Source organism: Mytilus californianus, unplaced genomic scaffold, assembly GCF_021869535.1.
Source record: "Mytilus californianus isolate M0D057914Y unplaced genomic scaffold, xbMytCali1.0.p SCAF_2, whole genome shotgun sequence".
NCBI classification, from domain to species: Eukaryota; Metazoa; Mollusca; class Bivalvia; order Mytilida; family Mytilidae; genus Mytilus; species Mytilus californianus.
The window spans coordinates 114,883,534-114,905,026 of record NW_026262668.1 but is presented as its reverse complement, the minus strand read 5'-3'; the positions used below and the strand labels follow the sequence as shown (position 1 = coordinate 114,905,026).

Genomic DNA, 21,493 nt, shown 5'->3' with positions numbered 1-21,493 from the left:
GAAGTACTAGACACGAAAAAAGACTTGTGGTTACAGCATATCATTTATTTTTCCTTGTTATGTATGAAGTTTTATCAACACTGTTGTACACTTTGAATATACATTGTCATATATAAATATGATCATATAGCATATGTGCTTTATCTAATAAAACATTTGATTTGATAAAAAAAAACAAATTCTGTATTGCCAATTTTCGCGCCCCTAGAGTTTTATAAAGGTCTAAAACATAAGAACAAACAAGTACAAAAAGAAAATTAATTATTTACGATGGTATTCCCAGTTTCATCGGGATTCTCAAAATAGACACAGAGGTTCACCTTTAGTTCAGGGGGATTACCAACCAACCTGTTTTTTTTTCAGTTATGATAGTTGTATTTCCCGAAAAAAATTCTCATTCTGAAAAGTAAACTATACAATTGAGTGATGCAGCGATATAACGAGTCTAATTGTATGTCCAAAAGGCGGTATGTTTTACGTTACATTTAACACTTATGTTAATCATCCGAAGAAGGGGTTGGATTCTAAAAATATAGACAATTGTTTTCTCTAAACAAACGTGCTTAAGCACTACCCAACTGCGTAAACCATAATCAACAATGGCTATAACATCGCACACATCCGTTCCCTTAACTTCATCTACAAACGGTTCTAATTCAATCTTCATATACCTGTGCTTAACCCATTTTAAATTGAAGATTTTTAAGTTTTAGAATTGTCGAATGTATCTTAAGAAAACAGCTGAAAATATGATTTAAAACAATCATCAATGAAAAAATTTAGTTTTTACCGTATTTACTCTGAATTTAATACTCTTAAACGAAAAACAGACTTCCTCAAAATTTTGTATACGTATAATTATGATTTTATTTCTAAATATAAATATTCATGTGTTTGCATAACTCATACTATATTTTAGATAACAGCATATAAAATTAACCCCCAAAAATAATCTTTAATTGTAATAGAAATATTGTATGCATATCTTTTAAGTTGACCTTTACCTGAAGTCCCTATTACACATTTTCAGAGGTTTTCGCGCGAACCGCATTTTTTGAACAAACGATAATCTTAATCCCTTCAATGCACTGGATTCATCCCCTTGAAAAGTCATTTCTACTTTTTGCGCTGACATAGGAATATTTTTATTATCTATATTAAAAGAACGATGAAAAGTTTTGGTAATTGTCAGTTACTAGTAATTGTCCATTAAAGTCGTAAAATAAGCACCTTTTTCTTGATTTGTCACTCCACTATAGGTTCCTTTGCGTTGTGAAGTTTGAATTCCTAGTTTTTCTTGATCGAATGGCATCCAATTCACGACATATAACGAAGTCGATTTAGAAATAGAATGATAACTTATTACGTAAATACAAATTTATGAATGTTTTAACAGTTCAAATGTTCAATTGTTCGAAAGTTCAAAAATTTTCACACGGGCACGTGATCGTACAGGGTTATCTCTTTGGTCTTGAAGAATATGAATTCTGGTGGTGAATGAATTCCTGCCTACCCACGAGGGAGGGGAGACCTGGCGTTTCTTTTTCTTTCCTAGAATTTATGTTGCCTGTGTTCCTGGTATTGTGAATGTGTGGACAAATGTATACGTTTATGTTTTAGGTTCCGTGTTTCGGACAAGATTATTATTTTCCCGCATGATAGATGTTTCAATTAAACTGAAATAATATTCACTTAAGTTTGTCAATGTTCACTTCTGTAATTGTTTTATTCACCATACAACAAATTATACAAAAGTTATAAATTACGACTGTCGAAATAAACCACAAGTATAGTATGTTAATGAATTACACATTTGTCTTGTATGTAATTAGATAATGTTCTAGTCCACATTGTGTTATATTTTTCCTTCCAAAGCAACAACAACGAAAGTTTTAAATTTATTGTTCATCCTAATTCCATTTTCCTCCATTTATACGATTATAGAAACTCTGTAGTTTCTATAGATCACGTTTCCATCTTTCTTTATTTATACGATTATAAGTACTCTGTAGTTTGTTATTATCACGTTTCCATCTTTCTTTATTTATATGATTATAAGTACTCTGTAGTTTCTATAGATCACGTTTCCATCTTTCTTTATTTATACGATTATAAGTACTCTGTAGTTTGTTATTATCACGTTTCCATCTTTCTTTATTTATACGATTATAAGTACTCTGTAGTTTGTTATTATCACGTTTCCATCTTTCATTATTTATACGATTATAAGTACTCTGTAGTTTCTATAGATCACGTTTCCATCTTTCTTTATTTATACGATTATAAGTACTCTGTAGTTTGTTATTATCACGTTTCCATCTTTCTTTATTTATACGATTATAAGTACTCTGTAGTTTGTTATTATCACGTTTCCATCTTTCTTTATTTATACGATTATAAGTACTCTGTAGTCTGTTATTATCACGTTTCCATCTTTCTTAATTTATTTTAAGGAATGACTGTAATATTTTTTCTGTCTATGAAGAAATAACATCAAAAATGTGGTGCACACTGAATAACCAGCGTAGCGGGTTATTTTAAAGTGTGCACCACATTTTTTATGTTATTTCGAATAGACCGAAAAAATATTACAGTCATTTCTTATAATTTAATTCTAAATTCCATTTTAAACCGGAGTAAACCATGAAAAAACGTTGATGACGTCACGGTCACATGACAAAATTATGTCCATGAGCTGATAAACAAAACAACGTCAGCCAATCAGAAGACGCGTTACATCCAAAATTAAATTATACGATTATAAGTACTCTGTAGTTTGTTATTATCACGTTTCCATCTCTCTTTATTTATACGATTATAAGTACTCTGTAGTTTGTTATTATCACGTTTCCATCTTTCTTTATTTATACGATTATAAGTACTCTGTAGTTTGTTATTTATTAAATCCTCTACCTCTATAATAATATACAGTCCATAAAATTGAAAGCTTGCAGATCAATTCTATATACACAGTTCATTTACAAGGTTGTTCATCCGCTAGTTAGTTCTGACGGCAATATTTTGATGGTTTAACAATATAGTCCCACTACAAAGTTTTCATGTTCCTGAATAGACTCGTAGGATTGGTCTTTAGTGGACTTTGTCCTTGATCAATGATGCAGAGGAATACATATCTCTGGAATCAATCACATCTGTCCCAACAATTGGAATTGACACCATTTTGTACCTCATTATCGTGGCATTAGAACCAGAACGGTCACCCCTCTTTTCGGCTAATCAAAATTTATTTTTTTATATTATTACATTACAAAAATATGATTAAGATCGCACCTTACCCAACTGATAAACGTATCCCAATTTGGAAAAACTATATCTCTTATAATACCCATAAACTTTTCAAATTCAATATTTAAGTTTTCATAGGGATTTGTTTAATAGACTTCGAAGTACTATTTCAATGAAATTTTATTTTCAATCTTATGAAACAAAACAATCTCTTTAATGGTGAGTTGTCTGATTAGAACAAAAAGAAAAAGAAAACGTTAAAAAAATATATTAAATAATATAATGAGTAATACAACTGCTTCATTTTGAGCAATTCTGCATACAGCAGTTATATATATTTATTTATACAAGACTAAGATATATATTTACATAAAAATTTACAATCAAACAGAGAATTCAAACAGTTTATCTAAGTTATAAACCATACACATACTCAACAACTATCAAAACATTTACCAAAAGCTACGTTGTAGTTCGTTTACTTGTTTAAATTTTTTCGATTCGTTTTTACTTAATCTTAGGAGAGAAACTTAATGTACATATTAGTCCAGATTAAGTAACCCTTCGTGTCCTAGTTATTGCTAGATGTCGTGAAAACACGACAATAGAAAAGGTTCTATCACTCTCAATCGGATTTATTCCTATCTCTCTTTTCCATGAGGCCAGCACCATGCTTAAAAGGGAGAGGCAAAAGATACCAAAGGGACATTCAAACTCATAAGTCGAAAATAAACTGACAACACCATGCTTAAAAAAGAAAAAGACCAACAGACAAACAATAGAACACAAAACATAACATAGCATAGAAAACTAAAGACTGAGCAACACGAACCCCACCGAAAACTGGGGGTGATCTCATGTGCTTTGGAAGGGTAAGCAGATCCTGCTCTACATGTGGCAGCCGTCCTGTTGCTCATGTTAGTACAAACCCGGTAATGGTAATAAGTCTGATTCGGGCATGTAAGGCCGATCTCTGTTTTTAGGTAGAAGCAGACGCTGCATCTCAGTATCAGCACCGTATGTTCGATATGATATCGTACTTATCAGGGACAAAATGATATTATTTAACATTTTCGGGTACTTCATTTCATTCAAAATCAGAAATCATTCATTACCAATGATGATACAATTGTTGATGTCTTTGATAGATACGACATCAAACTTTTTATTAATCTGTCAATAGAGACCAACAGAATGGTGTAAATTCTAGCCAGAGGTTAGTTCAGGTAGTAAATGGTCGATCTATCAATGCTCTTGCAAATCGTTCTTTATTTGGCACTTAAATTTTTTTATTCGAGCGTCACCGGTCAGTTTTTTGTAGACGAAACGAGCGTCTGTCGTACACAGTTTTAATCCGGGTATCTATAATGAGTTTATTTAAACAGGCACAATAAACAGCAATAAAGATGATCGTAGATTCCTCCCTGAATATGAAATATGCAGTTTGTTAAGCCCTGCAATGTGTAAAGTTTTACCTCTAGTTCATGCTTTGATAGGTTGTGACACCACATCGTCAGTGTTTGTTAAAGAGGAGAAAACAACGTTTTAACGGACAATCTTGAAGACTTCATGATTTAGACCACCTTTCAAGCGGCGACATTGACGAATCTGTTGCTGTCAGAAGAACATTTGTTGCAAGGCTCTATGACCAGAAGCGGAAAGCCAAATTTGATCATGGTGTTTTGAATAAACATCGGGAAAGAAAAGCTAAACAGAGAGATGCAAGCTTGGTTAAACTACCCCATAAGAATCATCTTGTGTGCTTTGCTTTAAACCAGTAGTTAGATCTCATGACTTATTGCGCAGCCACTACAACTGTCTCCTTCAGACTTATCTTGCCTGGGAAGACGAAAATAAATTAAATCCTAACTTTATCAATGGGCATATGTCTTCAGATTACTTGCATGATTTACTTTGTACCTGTAAATCTGTCTTGCACCGAACTTTGTGTCAAGGAGTTGAAGCGTGCTAATACACTTACCATATTTACAAACAATTAAGAAGAATTTGACATGTAGATATAGTTTTTGTATAAATTTTCCCAGTATGAAGCATTTTTTACTGATTACCCCTATTTCATGAAGACACGAGCTTAGGTGTCTCTTCAAAGATAAATTATACAAGGGCAATTGTCAAATTACAACATTAGCAAATTAACATCATAATCAATCACTTCGCTTAAAAAATAATGAGACTACACATTCTTACCAGGATAATCCAACAAGAGAATGTTCATGACATAAACTGATTTTATTTTACACTGAACCAACAGGTAAAACAAAGCAAGTTACACCTATGCCATTTTGTTTTTCTTTGTTAACATATGTGTTTGTTTTTATAGATATTAAGATTATAACACAATGTTGACTGTTGTACCCCTATGTTTGGCATTTTACATATTATGTCTGTTTGTTTTGCTCTAATCTATTTTTACATGATTTCCAAAACCAAAGTAGAATCAGGTGAGCGACACAGGCTCTTGAGAGCCTCTAGTTAAATTTGTCCAAAGGGGGCAAAATTAAACTTTATTTGAATTCATCATAAATTGAATTATTTTGGTTTTTTGATATGGCGAACCTTACAATGGATTTAGATTTTTAATTTTGGGTCCCGTTTTCAAATTGGTCCACACTAAGGTCCAAAGGGTCCAAATGTAAACTTTGTTCGATTTCAACAAAAATTTAATTCCTTGGGTTCTTTGAAATGCTGAATATAACAATGAAATTAGATTTTTGATTTTGGGCCTGGTTTTAAATTGATCCCAATTAAGGTCTAAAGGGTCCAAAATTAAACTTAGTTTGATTTTACCAACACTGAATTCTTGGGGTTCTTTGATATGCTAAATCTAGCCATGTTTTTAGATTGTGGATTTGGGGTCCTGTTATCAAATTCACATTGAGGTCCAAAGTATCCACAAATAAACTTTGTTTGATTTCATCAAAAATTGAATTCATGGGGTTCTTTGATATGCTGAATCTAACCATGTATACAGATTTGGATATTGGACCACAATAGGTGAATGTCCAATTTCAAAATTTTAAGTTCTTAGACCACATTCTTTATGTGTCAGATACCTATCTGACATATGCCAAATGTCCGTCAAATATTTAATATTAATCGGAATTCAGATCTGTATCAAGCTTGGATGTTGTGTCCATACATGCCCGAACTGTTCAGGTTCCACCTCTGCTGTCTGCTGTCAAATCAAGCTACGCCTCAGGGAGCCTGTAAGGATTTTAATGAAAGATGATATCTGACCTTGACCTTTAAACATGGTTCATAGGACAATGTTAAGTTTTTGGGGTTTGGTCTATTTCTCAGATACTATTGCTATAAATAATGGATCAAATATATTTATTATATGGAATATTGTAAGATGTAACTGTCTGTTTGTCATTTGCATGGTTCATTGGTCAATGTTAAGTTTTCATGGTTATGTCTGTTTCTCAGAAATCAACTATATGTGTAGCTAAGAATGGTTGCATTGTGTAGGTGTTGTCTGCAGTGTTCATCTGAACTGACCTCATTTTTATGGTTCATAATGTTCAGTTTTCTAATTAATATAAAAAAGAAGATGTGGTATGATTGCCAATGAGACAAATCTTCACAAGAGACCAAATGACACAGAAATTAACAACTATAGGTCACCGAACGACCTTCAACAATGAGCAAAGCCCACACCGCATAGTCAGCTATAAAAGGCCCCAAAATGACAAATGTAAAACAATTCAAACGAGAAAACTAACGGCCTAATTTATGTACAATATAATGAGCGAAAAACAAATATGTAACATAGCAACAAACGACAACCACTGAATAACAGGCTCCTGACTTGGGAAAGGCACATACATACAGAATGTGTCTGTTTCTCAGATGCTATGAGCTATAGCCTATATTTGGTGTATGGTGTGATTCACTGATGTTGATACATATATCAGACTTTCACGATAAGTAAAGCAGTTGAGACATTGCACCCTCTGCACTCTTGTTTAAAAAAGGACATATTTTGGCAAACATCTATTTATGCTGGGATTTCAATAAAAATTAATATGTTGGTATACTTTGTTATTCCATTTAAAAAAATGATTGCCCACCAAAATATATCTTCTTTTGTTTTTACATTACAGCTGCTGTAGAAAATTTGAGTATATATTCAACAGGATTATATCATCATGATCATTGGAATCTTACAAGAAAAGTGAAAATAAAGAAAGGAATTCATGTGCGAAAATTAAAATTGTAAACAGGAGAATAGTAAATTATACTAACAGACATACAGTTGTGTGAACAAGAGACCAAGAGCAACATAGAATAAACTTGGAGTGTATTATATTTGTCAACCACAAGTACATTAATAACAGATAATGCAAATGAAATTAGAATTATGCTGCACATGTTACATTATTGTGAATATCTGATTCAAAAAAATGTAGTTGTTAAATAAATAGAATTGAAATAACTAAATTTGTAATGTTTGTATGACCACCATATTTTGAGGTCTTTTAGCAAATTCTATGTTTAAGACCAATATTTAAAGGATCATGTGAACTGTTGTCAATAACTTTAATGGGTCCATCCTTGGTCATTTCATCAATCATTTGCCACAGGACGTTAAGCAATCAAAAATCAATCAATCCATTCAAATTACAATTGTGGCGAACAAAATCTACGATCAACAGAAAATGATAATGTCTAATCCCTTCTCTCCTTCACACTGGCTTAAGCATATTCTTTTCTTTTTAATAATAAATTATACTGAGTGTATAAACATGTATTTCTAAAAAGCAGATATTGTGTATACATTGATAAGACAGAAGTTCTCATGAGGGTGTGTTCATGAATTTAAGTTTATGAATATAGATCATTTATATAGGAAGTTATAGATTATTTGTTCTGAATGTTCTACATTTGTTGTTCTCTTTTCTGAATTTATCATTACGGCTTATCCATGTTATCAGTAACACTAAAAATTACTTTATATATATTGGTTAAATATCCATTATTAGCATTTGATTTTCATAGGTTGTGTGATGGTTTTCCTTTAAGGGCTGTTCCATAAAAACATACAGGGGATCCAGGGAAGGCACTTTGAAATCTCTACTATGGTTTGGTGTCAAGTCATTTATATTACAGTGTAAATGTACTTGAAATTCTAAATTTATGGAACAGCCCTAATCAGTAAATTTTTAAAAATTTAGATACATGTACAAATGAATTATGAAATCAGAAATTTTGTCAAAGGTTTGAAATCAAAAGATGTGTAAATTTATCATAAGATTGATTAAGGCATGTAAGGAGTGGAATACAGTGCAAAATCATCTGAACAGACTAAAAAAAATGCTGAAAATTATTGATTGGCCAATGATTGCATTTATAATTTCCCCTGACATACATGTATATAGCAAAATGAATAGCATGCATGAAATAAGATTGAACATAAATAATTGGTTTTAAACTACAGTGACAATGAAAAAAAAATCCTAGTGAACTTAATAATTTTGATATGGCATATCATATCAGATACGCTATTCCTGAAAATTGAATTTAGTTTTTTTATTAGCATCAGAAACTTCAATTCCCTTTTTAATTTGTATATGTCAAAAAAAAAATTCAAATTGTTAGTGTGTACACAAAGAAAAGACAAGTATTTATGGTTTATTCATAACCAACCAAAAAAAAAAACTCCATGAATCATAATGTATTTGGGTGTTGTGGACAACAAAAAAACAGGTGTGTTACTTTACAAAAAAAAAACATTCATAAAGCTGGTGTTGATGACCCAAAAAAGCATATATATTATGGGTGCTGTGAACAAAAAATAACATACGTAAAACGGGTGTTGAGGACCAAAAAAACATACGTATAACGGGTGTTGAGGACCAAAAAAACATGCGTAAAACGCATGATTTGCGAGAAATCAACAGACGTTGGACGTTTTACCCGTAAAACGGGCTTTATACGTAATCATTTAACGCATTTTTAACGCCAACGCACGTAAATACGTGACTGTGTTTAACATGCGTAATTCATACGTTTCTACCATGCGTTTAACATGCGTGGTCCTCAATATGCGTTTTACGTATGTTTTATAACATACGTAAAACGCCTGTTTTACGTCTGAAAAACAGGTATGCAATTTTTGCTGTGTATCTGCCATATTTCACATGATTGTTGAAGATTATTTATTGTCTAGACTCGTGTCTATTAAGAACATGGTATGAGTGCTGATGATTATTTATTATGAGAACTCTTGACTAATTAAGATCATGGTATGAGTGTAAATTTATTTTTTGTCTAGACTCGTTTCTATTAAGTACATTGTATGAGTGTTGATGATTATCTATTGTCTAGACTCGTGTCTATTAAGAACATGGTATGAGTGCTGATGATTATCTATCGTCTAGACTCTTGTCTATTAAGAACATGGTATGAATGTTGATGATTATTTATTATCAGGACTCTTGACAATTAAGAACATGGTATGAGTGTTTGTGTTTTTATTGTCTAGACTCTTGTCTATTAAGAAACTGGTATGAGTGTTGATGATTATTTATTATCAAAACTCTTGACAATTAAGAACATGGTATGCGTGTGGAAGGTTGTTTATTGTCTAGATTCGTGTCTATTAAGAACATGGTATGTGTGTTGATGATTATTTATTTTCTAGAATCGTGACAATTTCGAACATGAGGTGTGTATTGGTGTTTATACTCGTAGCGTTTTAGTACATGGTATGTGTGTTGGTACTATTTTATTGACTAGAATTGTGACGATTTAAACCATGGTATGGGTGCTTGCTTATTGTATAGAGTTGTAAAGAGTTAACCAATGGTATGGGTGTTGGTTGCTTGTTTATTGTCATTGTGACGATTTAAAACATGGTTTGTGTATTGTTGCTTGTTTATTTTCTAGACTCGTGTAAATTAAGAATATGTTTGTGTGTTTGGGCTTGTTTATTGTCTAGACTTATGTCAATTAAGAACATGGTATGAGTGTGGATGAGTGTTTATTGTCTAGACTCGTTTCAATTAAGAACATGGTATGAGTGTGGGTGGTTGTTTATTGTCTAGACTCGTTTCAATTAAGAACATGGTATTTGTATTTATTATTGTTTATTACATAGACTCGTAATGATTTATAATACTGCATGTGTTTTGGTGCTTGTTTATTCTCTAAACTCGTGACGATTTTTGGAATAGTATGTGTGTTGGTGCTTGTTTATTGTCTTACTTATTATTTGATCGACTTGTTTTATCGGTTTGTAATCTCACGTAACCATTTTAATCATTTAAAAGATCTTTAATAATAAATAGAAAAAAGTCAAATACAATTAACATATAGACGTCATTTGTCAGTATCCTTTTTCACTATTTCATTATCTGTTTACTGAAAATCAAAATTCAGCTAAAGTATTTCAATCAGACAATTGTTATTGAATAAAAACGTCTCTCCACTTTCGTTATTGAAATCTTTAGTCATATGACGTATAAGAATCTTGTTAAATAAGTTCTACATCCCAGTATTACGATACATTATGATTGTCATTCTATCGATATTCCGTGACCTAATATTGCAATTAGATCTGTTAAAATGCATTCTTGAGCAATCTAATCAAATCTTTTGAGCAAAATGGTTGTTTTGTACAGTCTCAAATTATCCATTCAGCAGTTTACTGAGAAGAAACATCTGCGATTCCAGTTTTTCATTACGATGAAATATTATACACAACAATGTCCATCTAGAACCTTACACAAACGAACAGCCAATCATAGACAATACTCAAACAGTTAGATCCATATTATAACTGTATACAATAATGGAAGCGGAAGTAGTATGGAGCCAGCATTCACAACACTGATAACATTAACGGTTTCCACAATGCTTATAAGTCTTTCCGACATAAGAGGTCTTTCGTGATGCTTTTCCATTAAACCGCCTAAAAAAACAATCTATATAAATCATATTGAATAATTATGACATAATAATAGTGATTCTATAGTGTGATGAAGCGTCATTAATCAGTGTGTTTATACTGAATTTGTTAAACAAAAACTGTACATTAGAAATTATTGCGATATTTTTTTTATTGCAAATAATGGAAAATTTCTGTCTACACACATAAACAAAGTTGATTATGTGTGACATGTGTGTGACTGTTCATAGAAAGGATTGCCGTGAAACATTTGTGTGACTGCTCATAGAATAGATTGCTGCGAGACATGTGTGTGCCTGCTCATAGAATAGATTGCTGTGAGACATTTGTGTGACTGCTCTTCGAATAGATTGCCGTAAAACCATAGACATTACATTTTGGGTGATTGCTCATAGAATAGATTGCTGTAAAACCATCCTTTAACTTTAGTACAGAACCATAGTTATATGCAAATACACGTTAAACTTGAAGTATTTTTTTCTAATTATGTAATATATTTTGCACTGTTTCTTTTGTATAAAAACAAATACTAAATATTTTGATTTCTAATGAGGTGTAATTGTATGCTAGGGTTTCATGCTTTAAGTTTCATGTTAATGAATGTCAAAACTGTTCCTATTAAACAGTTACGTGTTGTATGCATTGGGTAACATATCAAATTAAATACTGAAAACCGGTGTATAGAATACCAGATGTTATAGTAATATTCGTTCTACTGTCTATTGTTTATAATTCTCTCATGACGAAAACTATTAAAGGGGCATTAGCTGTCAAATTCATGTTCAACGAGTTGACTCAAATTCTCATATTTGATTTATAACATACTAAAACGTATATCCAAATTATTAAAAGTCTAAAATAAAAAAATTACGATGCATGGACTCGATAATATGTATCAGCATTTCGTGTGTATTTTAGTCTAGACGCCGTCTAATTAACCATTGAGGTGACCACCAAAGACTGCCGACGGCCATATAACCTGATATAAACATAAATAAAGATATAAATAGATAGCAAACACGTGCAATTGGATTTTTCTATGTGTGTTTGATTTCATATCATAGGTTTGAAATATGTTAATCAACGTTTTACCTGTATAAGAATAAGTTTTTGTGGATAGAATCAGTCAACCAAATGATTTACCCATGTTTCACTTTCAATGTTGACATTCTTTTCCTTTTAATAGCTAAACACGCCTAGTTTATGCGTAAACCATCTCTAGGTAAGGGGTTAAATTGAAGGTCACATGAATACAGATTCAATGAGGTCGAATTATTCACTTGCAAGTGAATAATTCATCAGCGATGTTTCTTAGCTTATTTTGACAAAATTGAACCAGACTGGCTGCTAAAAGCGAATTATTATTTCACTTTTTCACTTCAATTAATCATTGAACAAACAAAAATTATATCTTATTTTTTTTTTTCTCGTAGCTAGTGCCCCCTTAAAATCGCTCGAAATTGGGGCTACGGTACATATGTTTTCATTGCTTTTTAGGACAAAATACAACATATAAATCTCTTTAAATTAAATCCTTTGGATTTATACGGAAGCAAATTAAAAATTCGAGATAACTTATAATAAAAGATTTACTAATTATGATATCTGTGATAATGAATTAAATCCGTGATCAAGATTTACAAAATTATAATAACTATTCCACAGATTCATTTATACGAATTTAAAACGTGATATATATAACGAATTATAATAAGCGATACAACTCATTCAATTTATGATAACGATTTTAATCCATGATCACGATTTTTTAAATACATAAAGTGATTCTTGAATTCAATGTATATTTTTGAGATATCATTGGGCTTCCGTAGATAATACCATTGTTTGAATTTTTCCGAACACACTTACCGGAAACATTCCCACGTGCATAAAACTGTACCCATTCATTTGTAAGATCAACACCACTGTCTCTCCTCTTAACAGGCACAATAAAGCGACAATATATATATCCATTTTTGCTTTCGGAATGTTTAAGTGCAAAGTTTTGTTTTTCCTCGGGACGAACATGTGGATGAGGATCTTCAAATGAAGCAGCTCGTATAGGCATGGTTCTTGAATACTGGTAGATACATCCAAAAATAGCATCGCCACCCTAGAATTCATTTTAGTATTAAAAGAAGAGTTAAGACTTTAGAAAGATTTTTTTGCTAATAATAACAAACTGACTATGGTGTATGTGTGTAATAACAAACTGACTATGGTGTATGTGTGTATGTGTGTTTGTGTGTATGTGTGTTTGCAGTAGTTATGTTTTCCTTTAAATTACAACAAAATAATCCCCTTGTTTGTGGATCATTTAAAAAGGAGGAATACAAATTTGTGTAGAATTAAAAAAAATCCTGAAAATAAAACAACATTGAAACAAAAAACCATATATGTAACACGAAAATCTAAATGAAATTACAGTTATGGTTTGTGAACGATATATATTACTGAACGTTTTACTAGGAGCACGTCCGTTATGTACATAACGGGGAGCTGGGACTTTTACGATACGTCATGATTAGCGATAACTCCTAATATTATTAATTCGTATATTTTAACTAATTTGATTCGTTCAGTGATAGTCACATGTTAAACTATATTTTCGAAGGTAGACAGAAAACGGCGGATAGCAAAAAGCATATTGCATAGCAAAAAAGCATATTGCACGGTTATTTTTAGAATATCTAAAAACCGATATACTTTGTGACGTCATGTAATGAATTTCATGATATTGTTAAAAGTTTTATTAAAACATATCTTTGATCGATTATTTGAAGAAAAAAAATCTTCAAATAAATAAGATGTTAAAAAACAAACATAAAAAATAAATGAAATAACAACTAATATGTTGTTATTGTCTAGGAGACAATATGATATCTATAAATTTCCAACAAAATTAAACGACGATTTTCATACAAATATGGTCGGAAATTAAGAGATAACTGTATTGTATTTGAAGCTTTGCGGACGTCCATCGGTAGTTTTACTGTCGCAAATTTAGTTTACCTGGCGACGCGTAGCGGAGACAGGTAAACGGGTATTTGCGACAGTAAAACTACCGATGGACGTCCGCAAAGCTTCAAATACAATACAGTTATCTCTATTCTAATGCAAAACAAGTACATAATTCAATTTCAATCATTATTTCAGTGTAAAATTCCCATTTAAGAAAATTCCGCGAAAAGATGTTATCATCTTTGGCCCCAAAACTAGGTGACGTCATAGGTATGCTTCCGGCGTCAAACGTAAACACCGGGCGTTTTCTGGCTTCTTGGCCGCTTCAGAATGTAATAAAATTTGATAAAAAGAAGATTTCTAGGTGCAACATGTGAGTTTTTTTGCTTATTATTGTAAAAATTACATGTCAATACATTCCGCAATTCAAAATGTCGGCTTCCTTAGTTACAGACAAGGACATAGAGAATTTTACGCTTTCTGTCATCCAATCAGAACTATTGATTCAAAATAATTGCATTAGAATTATAACAATTATAGCCTATGTATGAGGTCAATACAGGATATATCGACCCAAAGAAGTATATCGACCTCGGACTTCGTCCTCAGTCAATATACTTCTTTCAGGTCAATATATCCTTGTATCGACCTCATATCAAGGCTATAATTGTATAATATTATTAATTCGTATTTTTTAACTAATTTGATTCGTTCAGAAATAGTCACATGTTAAACTATATTTTCGAAGGTAGAAAGAAAACGGCGGATAGCAAAAGCATATTGCACAGCAAAAAGCATATTGCACGGTTATTTTTAGAATATCTAAAAACCGATCTACTTTGTGACGTCATGTAATGAATTTCATGATATTGTTAAAAGTTTTATAAAAAAAATATCTATGATCGATTATTTGAAGAAAAAAAATCTTCATAAACATAAGATGTAAAAAAAATGTAAATGAAATAACAACTTTTATGTTGTTATTGTCTAGGAGACAATATGATATCTATAAAATTCCAACAAAATTAAAAAATCAAATCAGAATTTTGATACAAATATGGTCGGAAATTAATAATATAACAATTATAGCCTATTGATGAGGTCAATACAGGATATATCGACCCAAAGACGTATATCGACCTCGGACTTCGTCCTCAGTCAATATACTTCTTTCAGGTCAATATATCCTTGTATCGACCTCATACAAAGGCTATAATTGTATAAGGTACATCTTAAAGAGTATGGACACGTACTATATACCTTGAAGAGCGAGACCAAGCACGGTACGTAATAAAATGTTTGAACACGTACGGTAATTCATGAAGAGTGGTAAAATTTCGGTACATCATGAAGGGGAAGAACACGTACGGTATATCTTGAAGAGTTGGAACACGTACGATACATCATGAAGGGGAAGAACACGTACGGTATATCTTGAAGAGTTGGAACACGTACGATACATCATGAAGCATAGAAACACGTACGGTATATCTTGAAGGGGAAGAACACGTACGATACATAATGAAGGGGAAGAACACGTACGGTATATCTTGAAGAGTGGGAACACGTACGATACATCATGAAGCATGAAAACACGTACGGTATATCTTGAAGAGTTGGAACACGTACAATACATCATGAAGCATGGAAACATGTACGGTATATCTTGAAGAGTCTGAACACGTACGGTACGTAATTAAGAGTGGGAACATGTACTGTACATTATGAAGAGACAACACATACCGTACATGTTGTAGAGCGAGAACAAGTTCGGTAAATAATGAAGAGTAGGAACACGTACGGTGCATGGCGAAGATTGGGTACGTGCGATACATCATGAAGAGTATGAACACGTACGATATATCATAAAGAGTAGGAATACGTATGGTACATCATGAAGAGTGGGAAAACGTATGGCACATAATGAAGAATAGGAACAAGTACGGTATAAGACGTATGGTACATCATGAAGAGTGGGAACACGTATGGTATATCATAAAGAGTAGGAACACGTACGGTACATCATGAAAGTGGAACACGTAAGGTCTTTCGTGAAGAGTGGGAACACGTACGGTACATCATGAAGAATAGGAACACGTATGGTACATCATGAAGAGTGGTTGCAAGTGCGGTACATCATGAAGAGTGGTTGCAAGTGCGGTACATCATGAAGAGTGGTTGCAAGTGTGGTACATTATGAAGAGTAGGAGCACGTATGGTACATCATGAAGAGTAAGAAGATGTTCGGTACATCATGAAGAGTGGTAACAAGTGCGGTACGTTATATAGAGCGATATCACGTATGGTATATCTTGTAGCGTGGGAACATCTACTGTATGCCATGAAGAGTAGAACACGTACGGAACATCTTAAGGAATGGTAACACGAAGATTCATCATTAAGAGTTTGAATATGTACGGTACGCCATGAAGAGCGAGAACACATACGGTATATCTTGGAGAGCGGATCACATTTGTTCGATCAAGAGGGGTCGGGACAATATGAGGAGCGAGAACATGTGTTGTACATCATGACGAGCGATAACACTTCAGTACATCATGAAGAGATGTACGTACTACTTTTATTAATCACCTGATTAAATTTTAGTAATATTATTATTTTCATGATTTATTCGATGGACGTCGAAAGAAAAACCGTACATTTATTTGACGTAAATGATTTTTCGTTTTGATATTACTACTATAAATATCTATATAAATACTCACATATAATAACACTAAATGGTATGAGAATAATTATTGCAATTACACAAATGTATTAGAAAATAATTAACTTTTGTGGTCCAATAGTTAATTATAACATTGAATGTGCAACTATTCATCAAAATTAAAAATTTCTTTTTTTCCAAAATCTTTTCACCATTTTTCTGTCCGAAGAGAATCCAACTGCCAACCAACCATCAGATTTTCCACTAAGTTCAAAATCTACAACTGCCTTTTGTTTATCCATCCAGTAGCTAAGAAAATATTCGCACTCAAAGTGTTGACAATTCTTTACTCCATTTCTGAAATTGGTAAAATAAGGATGAATCTTTCATGTCTCAAGATATGTCCTTCCCTCTATGCCATGAAAAACAATAGGTGTGAGATCATAATCTATAAGACAACAACCAGTCAGTTAAAGCTAACCAAATAGACATATAAAGTATCATATAATGATCTGTCTTCAACAAAAGACAAAATCATACCCCCCTAAATGTAGAACAGTTTTAAAAAGTTTGAAAAAAGCAAATTATCTTAGACCTCGATATATTGCATTATATATGCATGACAAGTACCTTATATGTGGTTGAAGCTCGTATCTTGACCTTTAAATGTCATAAGCTTTTTTTATGTTGTTGAGTTGCTGTCTCTTTGATGTCATTTACTACAAACTTTCTTTGATTCATACATAGATATGTGGCGGGATTAAAGTAATATTTTTTTTTATTTGCCCCTCCCCCTTCTTATACCTCAGTCAGTGACTGAAAAAACGCACGATATAAATCAAAATTAAATAAAATTTGAAATAATTCAAAAAGAGAATAGATAATATACATTACCGAAATACAACAAAATATATCCGGTAAACAATACTAAACTGACAGTACCAAAGAATACTATTAGTAACTTGAAGCAAGATGGATATTTATTAAAGAACGCCTTATCAACGTTATATCGAATCTGCTGTATTCTTAAACAATGTTTTTATACAAAAGCAGTCTAGAAAAAAATGTGTGAGAAACGCGTTGTAATGCAAAGCCCGTAATCAAATAAGTGTAAAGAATTTCCAAATATAGAGAAACAAAAATTAATGGAAATTTAGCTATTGTTTAAAGAATTGATTAGCGAATAACACTGAACTCCAAAAATACCACAAAATGCCAAGAATTACCAACAACAATTGAATTAAACACTTTGTTAATAAGTTTATTTAACTAGATAGAAAGGTGAAAGTTATATGTGTTCCTTTATTTACGAGAAAAATATACATGACATATAATACAGGAAAGACTACTATTTATTTGATTCCTATAAGAGGAACAATATTTCCATCATGATTCAATATACTAGTATTTGAAGTAAAGCAACGTGAAAACTTTGTCTGGTTTATGATATACAAATGATTAATTCAATAGCTTTTATCAATAAAAATGTAGCGTTCATTTAAATGTCAAGGTTCTGCATTCACCTGTATATCGACAAAGATTCCTTCTATCAAATAGTTCATACGAAAATAAAGTATTTGAACTGACTTTTCGATGGATGTTTTAGTTCTGACAAAATGACTGTGTGCATTGTTCTGTCTTCTAATTGGCCTTTCGAGATTAGATGTATGGTGCGTCTTATTTTTGTAATATCTGTACTAAACCACAAAACCGTCCTTCTAGGGGTTGCCGTTAGTCATATTTTGTAATTAAAATATGGCTGTTAACTGTAACTTAAGATTTTTAAATCAAGTTTTACCAGAGTCCTTTTACAGCTTACGGAATATGCCGTCGTCTTTATGTTAAAGGCCATCGAAAAGACTGAATAACAAAAACGGTTCAAACTATTTCATTGCTGTAAAAGCATGATGTATAACCATATGTATAATGTAGAAACATTCAGGATCGTTATTAAATACATAGTAGAAGTAATGACGATAGACGAGTCAGTAATAAAATATAATACTTCCGGTACTATATTAAGATTAAAACTACCCAGTAATGGCGACAATATCATCTTTGGAATGAAAACCAAAGGGCTCTGCATTGAGTTTGTTAACAAAGATATCTAGCTACAGTCTTTATCGTTCGATTAAATCGGAAGCACATAATATTATATACAGCGCTATTTGAATATAGCTGTAAATGAATGGAAATTTTCCTATCAGTCATCTTGTAAAACAACATTGGTTTTGAACTCTTAGTAATTGGTTGCTACTCGTGATATAGAGAGAAAACATACGCCTTATCTAGTTAACATTCATTATAATACAATATGTCTTCATTGATCAGGTATATATCATGCACAAAGTAAAAATAAAAGAGTTTTCAGGATTAGACCATGACCCCTTTAGCAAAATCATCTTCCTCTAATTAAAGTATATTTATATTTTATAAAACTTGACCATAAAAATACGAAGATGTGGTGTGCTTGCCGATGATACAACTCTCCACAGAGACCAAATAACATAGAAGTTAACTATAGGTCACCGTTCGGCCTTCAACAATGACCAAAACCTACACCGCAATAAATAGTAAGCTATAAAAAATGACAAATATAAAACAATTTAAACGAGAAAACTAACGACCTGATTAATGTACAAAACAAAATGTGGTGGGGTTAAACATGTTTGCTGGCGCCAAATCCTCCACTAACTTGGGACAGTGGTGTAACGGTATCACATACGAACAAACTTTAAAAATCAGTTGAAAAGGGCTTAACTCATCAGATCGATACAAATCACAATAAAACCTTAACAAAAACACAAAAGTGGAGATCTGAAGATACTCGCAGTTACTGATAGCTAGTCCGAAGCCAATAACAACTAATAACAAAACAAGTGTCTAAGACTACAATATTAACCAGTATACATCAAACGTCCAATGGATTTTTTTAGTGTAAAGACGTCTTTAACAGTCAGTGAAAAACATGACCTTGTGCAATGTCAAAATATAGGTATCAACAGATTGTAGAACCGTTAATATACATATGTGTTAAACAATAATATTTAGTTTGGTTTTAATTTACTGATTACTAAATCAACTTTTATACCTATAAAACAGTATTCAAAGATCTAGTTACAGTTAATTGGTAACCTTTTAAAATAAATTTATTTAAAGGATATATAAGTTTACCCGGATCGTATCTAAATGCACGGGCTCGGTTAACAACATGACCGTAAAACATACAACTTTCAAACCAAATCTTTGAATCATGTTTTGTTTGTTTTTTTTTGGAAGTTTTTTTTATACTTTTTAAGTGAACTTGTTTGAAAACTTTAAGTTGCGCGAAAAAAATATTTGTTTTGCACGTATATAATAAAATATACGCATTTCTTTTTGCTTGAAACGATTTGAACTCCAAAATAGTTGAAATTAAAGACAATGCCGAATAGAAAATTGTAATAATTGTTTTGAATAAGAAACACTTTCAATTAATTAAGGCGATACCGCCCCGGTGTACGGGAGGTTTTGGGTTCAATCCTTGGCCCGATTCAACCATAAACTTTAAAATTGATAATTACTGTATCTCCTCTAAGCCAGCGATATTTAGGAACAACTTATATACCAACTCATTATATACTAACTCATCATATACTTACTCGTTATATACTAACTCATCATATACTTACTCGTTATATACTAACTTAATAACTCATTATATACAAACTCATAATATACTAACTCATTATATACTAATTCATCATATACTAACTCATTATATACTAACTCATTATAAACTAACTCATTATAAATTAACTCATACCATGTAAGGTTTGTACTATACCTGAAGCAGCTTCTGGTCTTTCCACATTCTGATCCATCTGAAATATATGCTATAAAATTGAGAATGGAAGTGGGGAATATGTCAAAGAGACAACAACCCGACCAAAGAGCAAAAAACAGCCGACGGCCACCAATGGGTCTTCAACACAGCGAGAAAATCCCGCACCCGGAGGCGGGCTTCAGCTGGCCCCTAAATAAAAATGTGTACTAGTTCAGTGAAAATGGACGCCATACTAAACTCCAAAACATATAAATGAACTAAAATAAAAAAAAACATACAAGACTAGCAAAGGCCAGAGGCTCCTGACTTGGGACAGGCGCAAAAATGCGGCGGGGTTAAACATGTTTTGTGAGATCTCAACCCTCCCCCTCTACTTCTAGCCAATGTAGAATAAACAAACACACAGCAATAAATCGTCTATAAATGAGAAATGCTTGTTTTGTTTGTGGTAGTACTACATTTAATTATAGATATAATACTGACTCATAAAAAGAGATCACAAATGTTCTAGAGGCATTTTGCCCCTTGAATTCGAATATGACTATCTGGTATAAATCTATCAAATATCCGCCAGATATTCGAAAGAATTTTTTCATAATTGCTTTAGGTCTTGTAACATCTTGCATGCAAGTAAAAACTTAAAAACGACACGGCAAAAACAAATTGACTCATCTTGAGAGCTCCCCTATTTATATCTTAACCCAAAAAGATATTTTGACGTATGATGTCTTTTCCAAAGTTGTATATAATTGTTTTGGTAATCTGTTGCGTTTAATTGATTTTGCCAAAGCGACCTGTTACATTGCCATTTTTTGTCAAATGTGTCAAGTTTGAAATGATTACACGTATAACGTCAATT

General features: G+C 32.2%; 1 protein-coding gene across 1 annotated transcript in view; it reads right to left on the bottom strand.

Annotated features, from left to right (window-relative positions):
- Nucleotides 1-10,589: 10,589 nt before the first annotated feature.
- The window catches only part of LOC127730800 (putative ferric-chelate reductase 1), a 63,240-nt gene continuing 52,336 nt past the window's right edge, over nt 10,590-21,493 (bottom strand). The window contains exons 5-8 of the mRNA XM_052239386.1: nt 20,635-20,671; nt 17,021-17,165; nt 13,049-13,292; nt 10,590-11,182 (exon numbers count right to left, since the gene is read on the bottom strand). Coding sequence (XP_052095346.1) covers nt 11,034-11,182; nt 13,049-13,292; nt 17,021-17,165; nt 20,635-20,671 — 575 coding nt within the window. The 3' untranslated portion in view covers nt 10,590-11,033. The remainder of the gene's footprint in view (nt 11,183-13,048; nt 13,293-17,020; nt 17,166-20,634; nt 20,672-21,493) is intronic.